The sequence below is a fragment of the Vigna radiata genome, chromosome 4 (assembly GCF_000741045.1).
Source record: "Vigna radiata var. radiata cultivar VC1973A chromosome 4, Vradiata_ver6, whole genome shotgun sequence".
In the NCBI taxonomy this organism is placed as follows: domain Eukaryota; kingdom Viridiplantae; phylum Streptophyta; class Magnoliopsida; order Fabales; family Fabaceae; genus Vigna; species Vigna radiata.
In genome coordinates this window covers 5,083,615-5,103,922 of record NC_028354.1, presented here as the reverse complement: position 1 = coordinate 5,103,922, position 20,308 = coordinate 5,083,615, and the positions used below count along the sequence as shown (strand labels likewise).

At 28.1% G+C, this 20,308-nt stretch overlaps 2 protein-coding genes across 2 annotated transcripts; one reads left to right on the top strand and one right to left on the bottom strand.

Annotated features, from left to right (window-relative positions):
• The first annotated feature begins 9,597 nt into the window (after positions 1–9,597).
• LOC106759515 (putative E3 ubiquitin-protein ligase XBAT31) lies at positions 9,598–12,776 on the top strand. The gene is made up of 8 exons (XM_014642718.2): positions 9,598–10,029; positions 10,115–10,174; positions 10,266–10,337; positions 10,421–10,542; positions 10,634–10,774; positions 10,867–10,974; positions 11,311–11,566; positions 11,975–12,776. Exons 1-8 carry the CDS (start codon positions 9,850–9,852, stop codon positions 12,368–12,370), a joined length of 1,335 nt encoding a protein of 444 aa, XP_014498204.1. The 5' UTR covers positions 9,598–9,849; the 3' UTR covers positions 12,371–12,776.
• Positions 12,777–15,125: 2,349 nt separating this feature from the next.
• On the bottom strand, positions 15,126–18,333 carry LOC106759061 (uncharacterized protein At3g17950). Its single transcript, XM_014642074.2, has 3 exons — positions 18,151–18,333; positions 17,772–17,909; positions 15,126–15,707 (listed from the first exon to the last, which is right to left on the bottom strand). Exons 1-3 carry the CDS (start codon positions 18,160–18,162, stop codon positions 15,255–15,257), a joined length of 603 nt encoding a protein of 200 aa, XP_014497560.1. The 5' UTR covers positions 18,163–18,333; the 3' UTR covers positions 15,126–15,254.
• Between the last annotated feature and the right edge of the window lie 1,975 nt (positions 18,334–20,308).

The following is a 20,308-nucleotide window of genomic DNA, read 5'->3' as shown; positions in this document are numbered from 1 at the left end:
TGTTAGGAAATTATGCACAATTCCTCTTAATCAGATTTGTGAGAAAAATATAAGTGCGGAATAATGACACTCAAAATAAAACTCTTTAGATTTCACTGCAAATGTATTAATGATAAAAATAAAATTACAATATCACTTTTTCTCTCTTTCTTTATTTCTACTCTGCGTTTCTCTTTTTCTTCTCTACGCATTTTATTATCTATTCTTTTTCTTATATATATATTAACTTATTTTCTATTTAATTTGTTGATTTCCTTAATCTTCTTCCCTTCATACATTTTCATTGGATAAAATCCCTTTTGACCAATTCTAACAGTACCAACCAAAATTATAACTATATATATTCTTTCAATTTTCCAATTGCTTAATTCCTTTCAAAAATTTAATAAAATACTACTATTTTAACTCTTTTTTTTACGTAATTTATCTCGATTTATTGACATGATATGGATAGATTTTATATGAGAAAAAAAAATGTATATGTTTATATCCGCTTTTCCATGTTTCATATTTGTCGATATACTTATATTGGTCTTGACAATTACTATAAACATACGTGATCTATTAGATGATGTGAAAGAACTTATTTTCATTATTCCTAAATTACTTTCCTCCAATCACAACATTGGCAACAAATTCTTCCATTTATGTAGTTTCCTTGGAATTCTTTTTTATATTTCCGAATGAAGGAGCTGTAGTTTCTCTCTATCAACATCGTCCACCTACAAAGAGGAAAAAAATGGAGAGGATGCAATGGTTGCAACGCAGATAAAGGTAAATGAGGTTATCTTTTCACTTTTTACTCAGGGGTAGAATGGGTATTAAAAAAATATGAAGGTGTAAAAGAGATAATTGGGTGCAGGAAGTGGCAGCCTCCTAATAATGCGCAAGTTGACCCATATTAAACATTGAGAATCTTTGACCCAAATGGGGATTTCTATTGGGTTTATACATAATACAAGACTATTTCTTTATGCACTCCCATAATTACTAACTGTACCTTCAAATACTAGAAAAAGACTATTTTTATATTAATATAAGTAATAATTATTGGTGATGTAGCCACGTAACGTGTGAAAGTTTCCTTCTTGCGGAAATATGGTTTCAACGGGATTGTTTCTTCAAGCAAAGGCTTTCCTGTTATAGAAGAAAAGACAAGAATAAAGTTAAAAGATTAGGTTCCTTTCTAATAGTAATTATAACAATAAAATAAAAAAAGCTAACACCATCTCAGTCATATCATTCTCACTACAAAAAGGAATTTTTCTGCATTAAACCCAATTAAAATGCTAACCATCATTAAGCATGCTTAAGTAAATATACTTATAAAGTCATAGCCATCATTTACTATTTGCTTCCATCCTATTTACACTTCTTCCCAAAGTATATCAAATCATTCCAAAATAAAGTTAGAGTGTCTGATAGTTTTTTTTAAAAAAAAAAAAACTTATGAATATAGGTAAATTTGAAAAAAAAAAATATTAAAATAAGTTAATTCTGTCAAGGTAAATCGTGTCAAAAGTGACAATTCTTTTTCATAAATTTTAAACTAAAATTATGTTATCCTATACTAGTACAATTAAATTATTCTCAAATGTATTTATAAGAAAATAACTTCACGCCTATGTTTATTTTTAATAAAAGGTATACTATGAGAAAGTTTTTGAGTAATTTTTATGAAAAAAGAAAAAAGAGAGAAGAGTTTTAGACGAACGAATACGGTAGATTGTGGAAAAATCAGATACTTTTATTTTATATAAAAGAGAGAAAAGTAAAGTTGACCTTGTCTGCAGCAGCCGAGTTAGGATTATCTCCATTTTTGAATATTCCATGGATTTTATTTTTTTTCATTTTATGTATGGAAATCCAAGAAAGGTTGTTGTAGAGTTGACAAAAAGTATATGATGGCCTTTTTAAATAAATAAATATATATATATATATATATATATATATATAAATAATGATACTTAAACCATATTTTTTTGACAGTATTCGAACATCATTTACGTATTATTTTATAATTGGTCCAAAATTATTCCACAGTCAATAATAATAATCATAAACATCATCATGAATCAATCATAAAATAACATGTAAATAATATTTAAATATTATCAAAAAAATATTATTTAAGTATCATTATCCGTAAAAAAAAAAAAAAAAGATAAACTACATTCAAATCTCAACTTTTCATTTTCATTCTCTATTTTTTCTTTCATTTTCACCTTCAATGACATATTTATCAGGTTTAGACACATTCTTTTTATAAAAAAATTCAAATATAAACTTTCAACAAATTATAACTTGTTTACTTATAAGTTAATTGGTAAAAAAAATATCTTCTATTTAAAAAGATAATAATTTGTTTATAATATTAGTTTTAATTTATAAAAAATATATTCTTTCTTTAAAAAGTTGTTTTAGAGAAAAGTTCATATGTAAGAGAGACTTTTCAATTAAATAAAAGAATCTCACATAGTTTACTTTGAGCCGAAAGCTCGTCGGACCCTCTCTCTGATTTTTGTTTTTCGTTTTCAACTAATCATGATGTCATTTTTAACTAATCTGAATTTGATTTTTAATTAATTAGAATTTGTTTTAAAGTAATTTCTTTTACTATAAAATTTCTTTACTTTTACTCTTTTTAGTTATATTTGCAGAGATTTTAAAGTTTCACCGATACAAGCAGTTGAAAAATATTACTTTTTAATTGATTCAATTTTTATATAAAAATAAACGTTAAAAAAATCAAAAGGGTTGAAAATAATTATTTCAAAATTCAAATAAAAATTTTACTTAAAATTTTTGATAACATAATAAATTTAATGCAATGGTGGATGATCATCAAGAATAGAATTCATGAACACAGACAAATTTTATATTGATTTGATTCTTCGTAAATTTATATGCAGTTAACTCAGACAACTTAAGCTGAAGTTTTTTACTAAACAATTTTGAATTAACAAATTACAATAAATATAAAACAAGATATAAAAGTAACATCTTTCAAATATATACACATATAATAAAAACATTCAATTACCTATGACACATAAAAAATACTCTGATGCAAAGATATCAAATCATATTACAAGAAAAATAAAGAAATATATCACATGATATTTGATATATTATATAATATAAGATTTAAAGCATGATAATTTTCCCACGAGTCTTGTATACTTTCTTTTTCAAACAATATATAATGGATGAGATTATGATAATATCTCTTTCAAGAAATAACAATGTTCTCTTTCTCAAAAAATAATTGAAAAAATGCAATGATGAGTAGATGTAGCTTTACTTAAAAAAAGTTTTTTACTTATATAATTGATTATGTTTAAATGTAATTAATGATATAATTGACTATTCTTCAACATAATTGATTATTATAGTTACAAAAAAGTATAAAACTATTTGCCCACGGCGAATGTATTTAGGATTATCTTAGAGATTGATTCATGATTTTCATTTTGATCAAATCAACAAAATATACAAAAATTATAATAAATCATTATTAATTAAACTAATATATTTCTTTGTCATACTTTGCTAATAGTTTTGGTAGTATATCAATCGATCTGATAGTTGCCTTATGTTCTTAAAAGTTTGGTGTGCTTTAAACTTTCGTTTACTATTGTTTAAAAAAACAAACAATTGTCAATCACAAGAAACTATTATTTTTAATTATAAATGAATTTGATTTTATGTATCAAATAACTATCTAATGTTATTGATAAATTTGTGTTTTGATAGGATCGATTAATTTTTATTAATAAAATGTTATATGTTATTTTGGAGATGGTGAAATTAAAATATATAAAAGTAGAAGGAGATTTAAAATTATGAATGGAGTTTATGTAAATTTTTAGAATTGAGATTAATTGTGTAATAGTCTTAAAATTACATTAGAGAAAGACAGACATACTTGTGAAATAACTCCTCGTATACATGTATACAATTCAAGTGTATCATTCAATATCATTACAAAATAAAAATACTAATTGTCTAAAGTTTTTCAAAGAATAGAATGTTGTCTTGATATATATTTCTAATTAAATATCTATACCAACACAAATAAATAACTTATGTATATGTGGTCTTAGTGTTAATGCAATGAATCTCGTTTAGCATGTACAGTTTAACTTTTTGTAAGATTTGTATGATTAATTTTAAGATAAGCAAGATTCGATAAGAAAAAGAAGCTAACTAATCAAACACACTTATCCCATTTCTATCAATTCAGAGTTAAACATGACATCTAAAGATTAACTAGCTGTTGATATGTCAAAGAAAGATGATTTCCCTACGTTGATTTAAAATGCTATGAATGTGTTGATGTCTTATTGTTTGTTTCACAACATTATTTGTATGACTTTTGTTGTGTTATTTCATGTTAGATACATGCTCTATATGATTAAATAACTGTGAACAAAATAAATTTGGTTAAAGCATATGTCTATACAATAAGAGACAGTATAATTTTTAAAAGTAATTTTACAAATCTTATATTACCAATTTTATATATGAATAAAATATTATGAATTTATTTTGAAATTTGGTATTTTTGTTAATTATATGTTTAAAAAACATTTAAACAATAAAAATTTATAATTTGGAATTATTTATATAAAAGCTTTTAATTTTTAAAATAATTCAATTATCATTACAATAAAAATTACAAAAAATAATAACTTTTTTTAAAATGAAAAAATCAAAGTATATTAGGGATGTCTTTGTAATTAAAAAATTATAAATTTTAATATATATATATATATATATATAAAGAAATAATTAAAAATTTAACATATAAATATGTTATATATATATATATATATATATATATATATATAAAGAAATAATTAAAATTTTTAACATAAATATGTTATAAATCTGTGTTAAATTAGAGGTATTGTAAATTTATATGTGATAGGAAATAATATATTTGATTATAGTTTATCTTATTTAGTTTCTGCATAATTGATTCTATCTTGAATATTATAGTTTATCTTATTTAGTTTCTGTATATTTGATACATTATCAGCCTAATTTCGATCATTCCTTATCTTTTCTCTTTTATTTTCCTACTTATGACTAATACGGTGTTTTTTCCTTTAACAATCCACATGTTAAACATACGCCTCACCTCAACCAATTTCATTCTCTGACATTGTCAGCTCCTTCCTCTTCTCGAAGGACAGACCCTTTATGGTCATATTGATGGCTCAATCATAACTCGCGAAATTGTCTGCTGCTGATGGATCTTTGACGGTTCCTAATCCAGCCTTTATCGTGTGGAAACAACAAAATCAAAGACTTGTAAGTCTTCTTCAGGTCTCCCTTACTAAAGAGACTCTAGCTGAAGTACTGCACTGTCACACCGCATAGCAGATCTGGACTACTCTTAAATCCCTATTGAAGTAATACAATGTTACAATCCTTACAATATGGTTGTTTGACAATTTAAAATTAATTTTTGTTATGATATATATATATATATATGGTTAATTCATTTTGTAAACACACAAAAATTCTTAAATTTATCAATGTTGAAACAAAACAATTTTTTTAGAAATATCTGACATCGTTGGAAAAACAAAGTAAATGCAAAGGTTAAAACCTGTGAGAGAAAAGATTGAAGAAGAGTATCAATTATAAGTTTGGTGTAATATCACTAGACACGTATCAGGTTTTATTATTCTATAATTTGTGAAATATAATTACATCGGTAAGCAAAGTTCTTATATAGCTCTACTTTTAGGAATTTTGATTTTATTGTGATTAAGACATCTAAATGTTGTATTTAAACTCTTAAAGTCTTAAATTAATATAAATTGTTGTGTTTATTTCTTTATTAATCTATTAAAATTTTAAACTGCGGAAAATATTTTTTTGAAAATGGTCTTATATATAAACCAAAGAATTAAAAAAAGGTCAAAATAATTTTAAATCAATTCTTCCCTTCTTAAGTTAGATATATTGCAGACACAAATTTAACAATAATGTATATTTCCCTTGATCGCTTCCAGAAAAAAGGTGTATTTTTTTTGTTCACTGTCTTCTTTAAAAACACGTTAATTATACTCATTATCTTAGCATAATCTAATAAAGTAATAGATTCTGTACTTACTTGGGCCGTGTTGAGTGAAGCATTGTACATTTGTGTATAATAATTTAGAATAAGAAAGTTATAGATTTTAGATGGGGAAATCGAATCTTGCGATTACCGATGCATATCTCTACTACTAAGCGTTTTCCTGAACACAACAAATCTAAGATCTGAAACAATTCCTATTATAATCAGAACGATATTATCAGAGTGATTCCCCGATGAAATGGAATTATTGGGTAATTAAGGTTAATTAGTAAGAGAATGACAAGTTCATTGAATGACTGAGAACAGATTTGGGGAAGGAATCTTCTGTTCAGAAGGTGACCATTACAAAATTAAATTAACATAACTTTTTAGAATATTCAATCAATTTAAAAGACATGTGAAAGTCCATACTAATTTTGGAATGAATATATAGATTGAAACATATTCATTTTTTTTCTCATATTCAATTTAAAAATTCAATAATATTCGTATACATATTGAATAAGATTGTCTATCAAAACTAAAATGAATTCAATCAATATCAAAATAATCAATAACCACTTTATATTTAAAGATGTATTCTTTATTGATTTTGAATGCTATTTTAAACATAAATGAAAACGTGAATATCTTCTTTTTTTATTAAATTGTTATTTTTCACGTTGTATTGATTTATTAAAATGGAAAAACGGATAATTAGTGGAAATATTGAAAAGTACATGCTAGAACGTTATTAACATGAAAATGAATAAAAAGTTAAAGTTTATGACACAATTATGATATTTGAAGTACGTATAAATTAATTAAAAAAACATCATCTCCAATTATAGAAACAGAAGAAAAATAGTTGAAAATTATGGTTAGAACCTATTACTTATAAATACCATAGGCCCCTGTTATTTATAATAAAGGTTGATACATTTGGAAATTCTAAAATTGGTGATGAAAAAGTATGAAGTGCTGATTTGTTGTTCATTTTTTGTGATGTCTTTATCTCTTGTTAATTTTTTTTATCCATGGTTAATTATCTTAGTTTAATCAAGATGTAAAGTATAAATTAATCTTTAAAATATTATTGAGTAAATTTATATTGAAAAACTGATTTTTATGTTTTTTCTGAATATAATAATTGATTATGTTAAAAAATATTTGATTATTCTAATTAAAATATAATTATCACATGTTTCACAAATAATATATTATTTTTTAAAATACTCGTGTTAAAAATCTTAATCAATTACGTAAAAAGTAATGAATTAAAGAAAAAGTAAATACTTTTCTAACATTCACAAAGTAATAAGAGAAACAGAAACTAAGGATCACACCATGTGATGACGTGGAAGTGATAATGTCACTATAGTAATATGAAAAATTTGTATTTGTTATTTTAATTCAATTGAGTACTAACGTTTTAAACATAAAACAATTTTGTATCTTTCTTTATTAAAACTAAATTTTATTTTTATATAAATATAATACTAATGTCTTTATTCAATTTTTTTAACAAAATTAAATTTATATTTTACATTAAACTTTATTTTAATTTTGTTTTAAAATTTTAAATGTATTTATATTGATGTTTTATTATATCATATTTTAATATTTTTTTTATAATTTAAATAGTTGTATATGAATTTATAAATCTATACAAATAATTGAAATATCAATTTATAAATTCTACACAATTTTAAAATTCTTTTTCATCTTTTGCTTTTAATAAATGAACATTTATACACTTTATTTTATTTATGTTTATATTTATACTTATATTAAAATTATATGTATGCAAAATATATATATATTATTAACTTTAATATACAATATAATATAAATTAAATTTAAATATTATTTTAACTTTAATTTCATTTAATTTAATAAAATATTAATTAAGTTTTAACCTTAATAAAATTTGACTTAATAAAATATAAATCATCTTTTAATTCTGATAAAATTTAATTAATAAAACATAAATTAAATTTTAACTTTAATTTTTTTTGTAAATAACATATAAATAATCCTTTTATTAAATATTAAAATATTAATTCTTTACGAATAATAAATATTTAGGTATACTAATAATCTGTAGCCGATTTTATATAAATATAACCCAGTCACGGTATATTTTTGCCATTTTAGACTAAATGCATAATTTAACCATGTTTAAACACGTAAATACACGCTTGAATATTAAATTATGGGATGTTTAAAGATGAATATATTATTACAATGCTTCTAATTTTTTTCATTTTATCACCAATAAAATGTCCTCTTGAATTCAATACTAAATTGTAATAGTCACACACCTTATATATATATATATATATATATATATATATATATATATATATATATATATATATATATATATATATAAAATTGTTGTGAGATTAATCTTAATTTTGACTACATACAATACAAGTCATATTACGTAATTTTATTTATAATTAAAATTAAATATAACACGTAATTTTATGAGTTAAAAAAAGTAGCATAGAACTTTTTTATATTTTATTTAACATAAAAATTCATAAATTTAAATTACGCTACTCCAAATCAACTTCTTGGTGAATTAGGTGATACATGATTTGATTTATTTTAAGTAAAGATTTAATTATTCTGTGAAAAAAATCTCACCAAAGTTAATATATAACTTAAAAAATTGAAAAATATGATTGCTTGGTTGAATAAATTTAAGTTGAAGGAGAGAAAATAAAAAAGGTGTAAAAGTCACGTTCTTTTTTCTATATACTTGTTAAACTTGAACATGGTAGACGCGTGCCATAATTGTTGTGACAATCTTTGTTTGGTGGTTTGAAACAAACTTTTCAAAACTACCGCAATTAATTTTAGTCCTAGTATCATTTTTAAAACGTCAAGTGTTTCTTTTTCCATCTTTCTCAAATAGCTTTAAATTCGTTCTACTTTATTTACTTTCTTATTTATTTTTCTTTTCCTCACTTACCTTTTTTAAAAAAAAAAAAGAGATTGTAAAATGTCACATTTAATTGAAAATAAAAGAAAATAAAAAAGAAAAATGTTTTCATTTAATAAAAAGACTTAAAATTTTCAAAAGTAGGTATTTATTAATTACAATGTTATTTTTTCACCATACCAAGAAAATAATGAAGCATATGATAAGAATGGTAAAATACGTGGAACAAAAAAAAAATACAAAATCTAACTTTACAAAGCGTACTTAAAATATAGTACTAAAAAGGAATCATAATTAGAATAAATAGATGGATAAATAAAAAAAAGGCGTTCATCATTTGTTACATCACCATGATTACACCATTTTTCCTTAAAGAAAAAGGATAAGCAGTAGATAAAATGAGTATACAGTGATGGTGTTTGAAAAGAAAGTGAAGGTGGGGACCCTGTGTTCTAATGAATGTAATGTAAAAAATATCATGTAATGTATTATTATTATTAATAATAATAATATCTGATTTCATACCATTTGATTTATCTGGGTAGCTAAGTTAGCTAGCTAAATCTGACTGCTGTCCCAAGTCATTCTCAGTAACTGCTAATCACTGACACGGTCAGCTACCCTTCTCTCTCTCTCTCTCTCTATCTCCAAAACCTTTGCCACTGTCTTCTCCCATAACAAAACACAGTTACTTACACCATACACCTTCAATGTGAATCAAGCTTCTTCATTTATTTATAGCACCTTAAGCCACCACACAAGGTGGCGCACCCAAACCCACAAGAGGTGGAGTCAACCATTCTTCACCTCTCTCTCTCCCATGGGTCAGACCCTTAGTTGCACACCCAACCATGACCACGGCCTCTTCACCGCCGTGCAACAGGGTGACCTCCAAATTGTCACCACACTCTTAGAGGCCGACCCCTCTCTCTTCCACCAAACCACTCTCTACGATCGCCACTCTCCGCTTCATATTGCCGCAGCCAATGCCCAGATCGAGGTTCCTTCCCTTTTCCTCTCTCACTCTCTCCCGCGTTCTCTTCACGCAACGTCTCTTCTTTACGATTCTCTTCTCTTCCTTCCAGATTCTGTCTAGGCTTTTGGATGGATCTCTCAACCCAGATGTTTTGAATCGCCACAAACAGGTACTGCCTTCTGCTCTCTATCTATTGTTTCCCATTTTTTTTTAAAATGCTATCTTTGCTTACCCTTCATCGTCTGTCGTGAATGCTTCAGACTCCGCTTATGTTGGCAGCAATGCACGGGAACATCGCCTGTGTCGAGAAGCTTCTTCAAGCCGGAGCTAATGTAATCTTTCGATTTCATTAATCTTATCCTTTGATCACATGAATGAATTAATGAATTTGGAAACTGAATCCTGCGATTTTCAGGTGTTAATGTTTGATACCATTTCCGGGAGAACCTGCTTACACTATGCCGCATACTACGGTCATTCTTCTTGCCTTAAGGCTATTCTTTCCGCTGCTCAATCTAGTCCAGTGGCTGCTTCTTGGTTTGCCCTTTTCTGTTTAACTATTGATTTCGATGTATGGTGTTTTTCTATGTGTAGTTTAAGGTATTTAGTGTTTTTGAATTCGTTGCAGGGGGTTTGCACGGTTTGTGAATATTAGAGATGGAAAGGGTGCAACGCCATTGCACTTGGCGGCTCGTCAGAGACGGTCTGAATGTGTACATATTCTGTTGGACAGTGGAGCTCTTGTTTGTGCTTCAACCGGTGGATATGGGTAATGATCCATCAAAGAGTGGTTCGAATGATTGAATCTGTCGTGTTTTTCTGTTCTGTTTCGCGAAGTAAGTAATCAATTGCTAATTTCAGCTGTCCCGGGAGTACTCCGCTTCATCTAGCAGCTAGAGGGGGATCTCTTGATTGCATTCGTGAATTGTTGGCATGGGGTGCAGATCGTCTTCATCGCGATGCATCTGGGTATAGTGCAGTTTCTCAGCTCAAATTCTTACCGGATTTTAGACTTAGAGTGATATAGCTAGACGTGTTTAATTCTAACTTTAGGGGGGTTATTGGGTTATGAATTGTTTATCTTCGCAGTGTCAATTTTTATGTTCTTTAGGAAAATCGTTGATTTGCTCTGATGGGCCCTTTACTGTATTCATCTGGCATTTTCCTATCGTAACTTTCTTCACTTTATGAGCAACTTACCTCATTTAACGATTAGGTCGTTTATAGGTAGATTCATTTAAGTTTTGCCCTGCATCTTTTCCTCATTATATACTCTCAGAATGCGTAGTTGGCGTGTTAATGCAGACGGATACCATATATGGTTGCTCTGAAACACAAACATGGAGCCTGTGCGTCACTGCTGAATCCTACATCTGCAGAACCTCTTGTCTGGCCGTCTCCATTGAAGTTCATCAGTGAGCTTAACCCTGAAGCTAAAGCTTTATTGGAACAAGCCTTGATGGATGCAAACAGAGAAAGGGAGAAAAACATATTGAAAGGGAGCGCTTACTCTCTTCCATCTCCATCACATTCTGATGGGGTAACTGATGATGTGTCTGAGGTAATTTCTCACCCTCTGCATATCCAATACCAACTTTGTTCCGTAATTCAATCAAATCAGAGCATGGGAATATAGTTAATAAGACTTCATTTTTACATTAAAAAAAAAGAAAATCACATTTTGGTCATTTTTAAGCCGTGTCTTATACTGCATAAACTCCTTGATTCTCCCCTGCCCCTTTTAATTTTTTTCAACTGTGAATTTACTGGTACTTGGACAGATGAAGCAATTCTAGCAGAACTCACTGATAACCAGATAGTAAAAAGGATTTTGAATTAAATTATTGAGATGTAAGCAAAATGTATTATATTGTTTATATAAAGGATGATTATGCTGTCTAGATAAAGACTTGTGTCTCCATGGTGTGTGATATATATATCTACCCACTGATCATGGGATATTTTGCAGGTTAGTGAGTCGGAATTATGTTGCATCTGCTTTGAGCAGGCATGCACAATCGAAGTTCAGAGCTGTGGCCACCAGATGTGTGCGCAATGCACACTAGCCCTGTGTTGCCACAACAAGCCCAACCCTGCCACAGCCTGTCTCACTCCACCAGTTTGTCCATTCTGTCGAAGCACCATAGCAAGACTGGTGGTCGTGAAAACAGAATACCATGATGAAACTGATCTAGACAATGTTGAGATGAACTGTTCCAAATTGAGCAAGACATCAAAGAAATTCAGAAACGTGAATGACAGTGGGAGCAGCAGCTTCAAGGGGTTATCCAGTGTAAGTTCATTCGGGAAGTTGGGTGGGCGGAGCTCTGGAAGGATCGCCGCGGAGTGGGTCGATAAACAGTGACGGCAATTGCTTGTGGTAACAAATGAATCTCACATTGGCAAGATACCGTAACTACATAGGTGCTTAACCGGCAAGGCAAAAATCAAAGTTAAAAAGTAAAGGAATATTATGTAATTTTGGGAAATAAGCAAAGTGAGTTGAAATGAAGTGAAGTTGGCGGTAGGTACCAAGTGTTGTTGTTGGGAACAGGAGAAGGGTATGTCGTGTTCTTGTAGTATTATTATTATTATTATGATTATTATTACTTGAGAATGAAGAAGCATCACCTGGATCGATGATTTTGGGCATCGTGAATAATTTTATTTTATTGTATTATACGCATCCCAGTAAGATGGGAAAATGTATTGGTTATTTGTGTGTGGTAGCGATATGATATAAATATAAGCAATAAGATACAAAAGAGAAAGACAAAGTGTTATGTTGGCTGTCACGTGATGATGTCTCGTAGGTGAATAGGTTCGTTAGTGCACTTGATTAGGAGGATGATAATTTGTGTGTAAAAATACAAGTGTTGCAGTGTGGTATGGTGAAATGCGATTGATCCAATGAGAGAGGGTGAGAAATGAAGGGCTGTGGTTGGTCAAATAATTTGGGGTGGCCAGCACGTACACCAACCGGGTTTGTTGGCACTTTTTCACACCAAAAACTGAAAACAGAAAGAGACATAGCCAAAAAACAAACAAGGAAAGTTGAGTACGAATGCATGGGTATGCGTCATTTCTCTATATGCCGCGTTGCAGAAGCGAACGTGTTTGACGTGTCCTTTCAGATCCCACAAACAAAACAACTTATAAGTGATGTTTTAAAATTAAGGATAATATGATAATTTTGACAACATTTTTAATCTATGTTATTATGTGATTGATTTATGTTAATGTTTATGATTATTATTATTAATGGTAGTAAAATTTAATTATGTTTTTACAAGTCGTTTGAGATAAATGGGTTAAATTATTTTGAGATAAAATTGTATATTGTACTGTTGTAAATAGTAAAGGAATTTGAATATTAGTTTTTATTATTTATTAATTCAAAGGGGGATATCTTGAGTTTGTTAGTTAATTTTAGGTTTATTGATTCAATTTGACTATAAGACCAGTATTTAACTTTTAGCTTGAATTTGGGTTTATAATGAGTTAAGAGTCCTGGTCAACTACTTAGAATATATTATGAGTGGAATAACTTAGAGATTTGAACACGGACCATGAATCTATTTTCATTTTTTAACTCATCCATGAGATTCACAATCAAATATGACTTATATTAATTCGTCGAGAAATCAATACTGAAATTATAATAATGTCTAACTAAATTTATTGTCAAGGTCAAGACATTTGAAAATGTCATGTTATTTTTATAGGCTATTTTTTATATATAAAAAATTGGAATAAGTAATGATAAAATAAGTTGTTGATATTACACTAAGGAAAAAAAATTATGAATTTAAGACAAACTTGATCCTTCAAAATTTTATAATCTGAAATTTTACATAAAAAATATGAGATTTTGAAATTTTTTGTTATATATTTTCTTTTACAAACTAATAAAGCTAATATTGTTTCTTAACTAATGTTAAATATAAATTTTTTTACAAACTAATAAAGCTACTTTTGATTTATGCTAGTTAAGATTTATTTATTAACCTGAATGAAATTATTTTGTTTTAACATATGAAAATAGAAAAAAAGAAATTGTAGGAGTGTGCCGACATTGCAGAAAGAAATATATTGGGGAATGGTGATATTGAGCATGACATGTGAGTTATGAAAATGAAAATAATTAAGAATATGTTTGGATCTAATCCAAGTGGCTGCATATTCACATGAATCTGGATAACTTAACTTATGAACGTGACACGTACCTACAAACTACTAATCTGTCATTACGTACACGCATTATATATATTATGTCACAACGCCTTCGTTTAAATATCTATATATATAACTTTATTTCTATTCTTTGCTAAAATACGCAAGGGGATCAATCACTCATTGATCAAAGGAAGAAAAAGATTAAATCAATGATGGGATGACTACGACTCTCTTGTTTATGTGGATTCTCTATTCCAAGAGAAAAACGAGACGTATTAGTCATGGAAATATTTGGTGGTGTTAGGAACAAATAAAGTTCTACATTAGATAATTTCTTTTATATTTAATAAAGTCATCGAATAAATCTAAACAATATTAGTAAATTTCTTTTATATTGAATAAAAAATCCTCAAAGTTTTAAAAGAAAATTGCAAGTATTATATCTTATTTGATAAATCTCCATTTTATGAATTTTAATTATTTTTAACTCATGTAGGAAGTACAGAAGGGATTGTAAATTTTGAAGGAAGGAGAAAGTTTAATATGGTGTGGATGAGAAAGTCTAATTTGACAGCTTTACCCAAAGGATAACTCAACCACTACGTCATCTATGTATCTGTACACTCGCACATCAAAGGAATGAAAAACAAAGCAAAAATGCTTCATTAGATTCATGGTTTTATTCTTTATTAAATATTCTAAACTTGTACCTCAAACACACAAAACAAAATAATCTATAAGTTGAAATTACTTTATTCCTAATTTGATTTGTAAAAACTATCTAATATTAATTAACCTTTTCACAATCTAATTTCTATTATCATCTTTTCTAATGTATATTTTGCGGAAGAAAACTCTATACCATTAAAAGTTGAAACATAGATTAAGTCCATACTTATTTTATCATAACAAAATCAATTGCCCACTTTTTAACAAATAACAAATTTAATACAAAATCTAAATCAGATTACTTTAGATACATTTTCACTTACATTTAACGTTAACTTTGAAACAAATGTAACATCGAAAGACACAATATCATAAAAGTGGTGAAACAAAAGTATAAGTAGGAGTTAGAAAAAGACAACTTGTCCACACATGCATGAAAAAAACTCTGGGAGTGAACCAAACCTTTTGTTGTTAGCGTGCTTTATTTCTGTGTTTTTTCTATCTGGACTTATGGAGTGAGGGGGAACAATGGTGCCATTGATGAACAGTGAATTTCGTTCTGCAATATTGGTTTCGGCCAATGCAAGCTCAAAATGAAAGCTTTGGTTTCTTCTATTTTCATTAGCAACTCTTCTTTCCACTGCAAGAAACTGAGCCAAAGATGGGGCATTATTCTTCTGCTTCTGACCTTCAGAACCCAAACAGAAACACCATGACCAAAACTTTAACTTTTTTTTGCTCTTCAAGAGTTCTGTTTTGGATTCTCTCAGAGATCTTCTTGACAGTTCCACAATGCTAGAGACACCCATTAGACTCCCAAGTGTGGTACTTTGGTCACGAAAAAAAGACCCTGTCGACTGAATCAAAGACATACACACATGTTACAATGTTCCAAACTTCACCCTTCACATCATTGCTAAGTTATTATGTGAGTTTGATCTTCATCTAACATCGTAGTTAAATTTAATTAATGTAGCTGCGTATTGATCTAAGAACAAGACTGGCCACCTAATGCCACCTAAAAGGGCATTTCAATTATAGTACAAATTCAAGAGATATGTAATGTAAGATATGGTTGCCGATAATGTTTCACAACACATTAAATGTCGTGAGTTCATTGACAGTAACGTGCATAAAATATGCACCGACTATTAAATGAAACAAATGGCATGACATAAGAATCATACTTGTTATAGCTGTTCCAATGTTATATATATAACCTAGCTAGTTGTTCAACTAAAAAAATGGTTCAATTAAATTCTGAAAACATTCGAGTCTCACCCAAAAGTATAATATATGTTATAATAACGATATAATGAGATACTTTTACATTTATTTGACACGGATTATAAAAGTAAAATAATCATAAAAAAATAAAATTATATATTTCTTTCAAGAAGAAAAAAAAATAATACTAAATAAATATAAGAAAATTAAATGTGTCAAAAAAATATTTTTCTATACGTTAAGAAGTTAATACTCTGATGACAACAAATCCCATTCGGAGTAAGAACAAAAAAACTCAGTTACATCATCTAATAAAAATTTCCTTCTATTACTTTAAAATTTCTTGCACATTTAGCTCAGATAAATTTAGAAGAAAAACATATCTTTTTTAAGTTAAAAAATTATGAGTTCTTTTAGTAAGTTAGATCAAAGCATACTAATTATAGGTAGAGATGATAGGTCAGAGTGTAAGTTTAATGTCAGAAGATACACTTTTTTATTTCTTTTAGTGTCAAATAATAATCGGATAATTGTGAAATAGTTATAAAAAGAGTAAAAATATAAAATATATATCTTAAAAATAAGTTATAAACTGAAGAAAAAAAAGTTAATATAAACACATTATAATACTTGATAAATTAATTGTGTTTTAATGATTTAAAACAAGAATGAATACAAAGATACAAGTACGAGAGTGGGAAAATGACAGATTTGTACGTACGTAGTCATTCCTACATTTATATCTAATTTAAAAACTCCAAGGATTACTTATACTCATAAATAAGTTTCTCTCTGTAACAAAAATAAAAAGTAAATGCGTAATTAAACTCTTGCCTATGTAATTGAAGAGTTATACCAAATGTAGTAGCTACCCATTATTACATGCAACAGAACCAACTTTTGTAGTTGTTGAAATTTAGTTCACTGATGTTTATTTTAATACAGTAATAGAAAACTCCCTATGTATGAGCTTTGGTTTTTTTTTTCTTCTCTTCATTTAATATTTGGTTATAGTATTCAAAAATGCATTAAATCCGAAGCTAAGTGATACGAATTCGTGTCACTAAATAAGGGAGAATGAAACCAAATTTAATGAAAATGAGCATACAATTGCACGTTATTAATTAATCGTTAATAATTTGAAATATTAAATTTTATGATCATTATTTTTAAAATTAATTAACTCAGTAACATAATGGAAGGTTTACAAAGAATAAAGAGAGGGAAATTGAGAGAATATTTAATTTTCACTAAAAAATTGAATTCTAAACTAAACACGATTCCTCGAAGTTAGACTTTGAGCAGTCTGGGCACAGAAGTTTAAGGAGCTTTCTATGTAACAAAAAATTATCCCCTTGGAGGTTATTCGAAGTTGTAGCTTTTTAAAAAGAAGGACCAGTTTACCTGAAGAATCCAAGAAGCATGCACAAGAAAGACAAAAATCAAAGTATATTGTATTATTGTAGTGGAGTCAGAGTGATCACATGCTCACTGCATATTAGATAAATAAATTATTTATCTCCAATTTTCTTATTCATTGTCATTTTCAACTATTTGATTTTACCATAATATCTGTATTAACCATTATTAATTTATTATTTACAGAATTTAACTGAATGCAGTTTTCAACATTAGAAAAAAAAAATGTAATAATAGAAGAAGAGAAGAAAAAGTTAGCATAATGTTTGACTGACCTGAGTGTCTAAATCAGAAGAAGAATCTGTAGAAGAAGATGGAGAGGCAGTGAGTAAGGTGTTGAATGAAGTTGATCCTGTCCCTGTCCGAGTCCTTGCATTCACTGGCTGTAGTAAACCCAGTGGCCACCCTTCATCCTAAAATCAAATCAGTTGCAACAAAACTGTTCAGACAAATCACCAACTTCACATGGTAGTATATATGCACCAGACAGACAGCAGAACAAACGAGTCACAAAAGAACAACTACGTATTCATCAAATCAGAAATCATCGCAGACCCACCACTGAAATCCCAGAGGAAACAACATGATCAATCCCAAGGAGAATTCGTGAGAAAAATCCAAAAACGAACATGCATGATGCAGTAAAAAAAGTACCTGTTGAGCCATGTTTTCGAGTTTTTGTTTAGCATGCACAAGACCTCCTAAGATGTTAGATAGTCCTTCACTTCTTGTTGTTATTTGCTAAGCATAGAAACTGCGAATTATTGACAATGACTATGAATATACCAGTGTAGGGAAAATCCAAGTTTAATTAGAGCAATAATGGAGTCAAAAAGAGTGACTGAGAGAGCGCTTTGCCAAGGGCTATTCTCATCAGCTTTTTCTAACAGCTCTGTTGACTTATAAAGAGAAACAGAATCATTGTGTCGTTACTCGTTACAGTAACAGGTCATAAAAATTAAATAAAAAGTACTTGTGCATGTAATCTTTAATTAATGTATGAGTTTTTATATAAATACATTGTTGATAACTGGTAATGTGAATTATTGATGATGAGGTAATGCATTATGTTAAGGGCATAAGATGAGAAAAGTAGAGTTTTTGGGAATTATGAATGATGGATGCACAGTGAGGTGAGCAGGGATCCTATGAAAAGGGTTAAAAGTGATGCAATTTCTTTTGAGTTATGTTAAAAGACAATCACAAGCATCTAAAAAAGGGAACAGAGTCACTTTCTAAAAAGCCTCGCTCAGGCTCATACCCCGGCAAATGTTTCACAAAACAATGCATATTGTCTGCACAATTTTGGACTATACATTCCGCACAAACACTCCAAAGCTGCTCAACATACGCTTTAGGGTTGTACTTTCTTCATATAAAAGGATATATTTGGTAATTCAAAAACATCAAGCTCAGAGGAGTGTAAATAGGAAAAATCTTTTATTATAGTTTATTCGGCCCTGTAACACTTTTTCGGCTCACTTCCTGCTCTTTCTTTATGCACTCCCTTTTTCCTTCCTCAACCTTCCATAAAACCTGACATCCCGTTCTCCTTCTCCTTCGCCTTCTTCCATGCTCACTTCAATCCAAACCCAAGCCCCGCAAGCTACAACTGTGTTTAAACTATTTTTTTCTAATTCCACACTTTCTTCTTTGAACCCCATAATATAAAAACTGACCAATTTATCAGTGTTATAATATATTTGGGATATATTTTAAAATTATATTATTCGGAACAATATTTAAAATGATATAATTTAGAATAAAATTACGTAATTTTGAATTTTATGATATAGTTTTGAATTCTGTAATTGATAACATAGTTATTCGATTTTATGTAACTCGATTATTTTTCGCATAGCTTTTGTGTAATATGAAATTGTTCTGGATCTTATATTTTACAATACAGTAACTCAATTCTATTTCGGATAGTTTTTTATTATGTAATATGAAATTGTTCCGGATTTTATATTTTAAATACTAATTGAGTGTGTGATGATATTAATAAATATATAGGTTAAATATATTTTTAATCTTTAAATTTAGATATAAAATTAAAATTTTTTTATGTTGAAAATTTAAAAAATTTTGTCTTCAACTTTGAAAACAAATAGAAAATTTCTTTTAATCAAATAATATTAAAGATTTTTGTTGTGTTAAAAGGTATTTTTGATTAATATTTGAACTTAAATGAGTCAAGTGATATATATGAAATACTATTTAAGATATAAAAAAAATAAATAATAAAAAATTTCAATTTTAAATTTAAATTTAGAAGTTAAAGACATATTTAATCCTTTCTTATATTAAATATTAAAAACAATGACAACTTTTTCTTACTGTATTTCTGTTATTACAAACTTCATTCTTACAACATTATAGATACCATCACTTTTATTGTTATTATTGTTATCATTGTTGCCATTTGAGAAAAAAAAAAGTAAAAACTTGAAAAAAAAAACATGTTGAGATTGCGTTTCAAAATGTATATTATGTGTTTTGGTTACAAGCTCATTAAAAAACTCGCAAAAATGTATATACTGTTATTTTTTTATAAAAAAAGAAAATAAATATACTTGAAAATAAATCATTTGATTGCAACGTTGTTTACCAACAAAACAACATAAGTAAAAATACTATTAGATAGGAAATTAAATAATGCTTGAAATGTAACAAAAACAATATAGCACGGTAAATGATTTTGATCCGGTTGGATTCCAGTACCTAAAAAAATCGGCCGATCCAATCTTAGGTATTGTTCACTTCAGTGAATTTGGATGAGAGTAATTGAGAGGATTTGAAGGTAATTTTT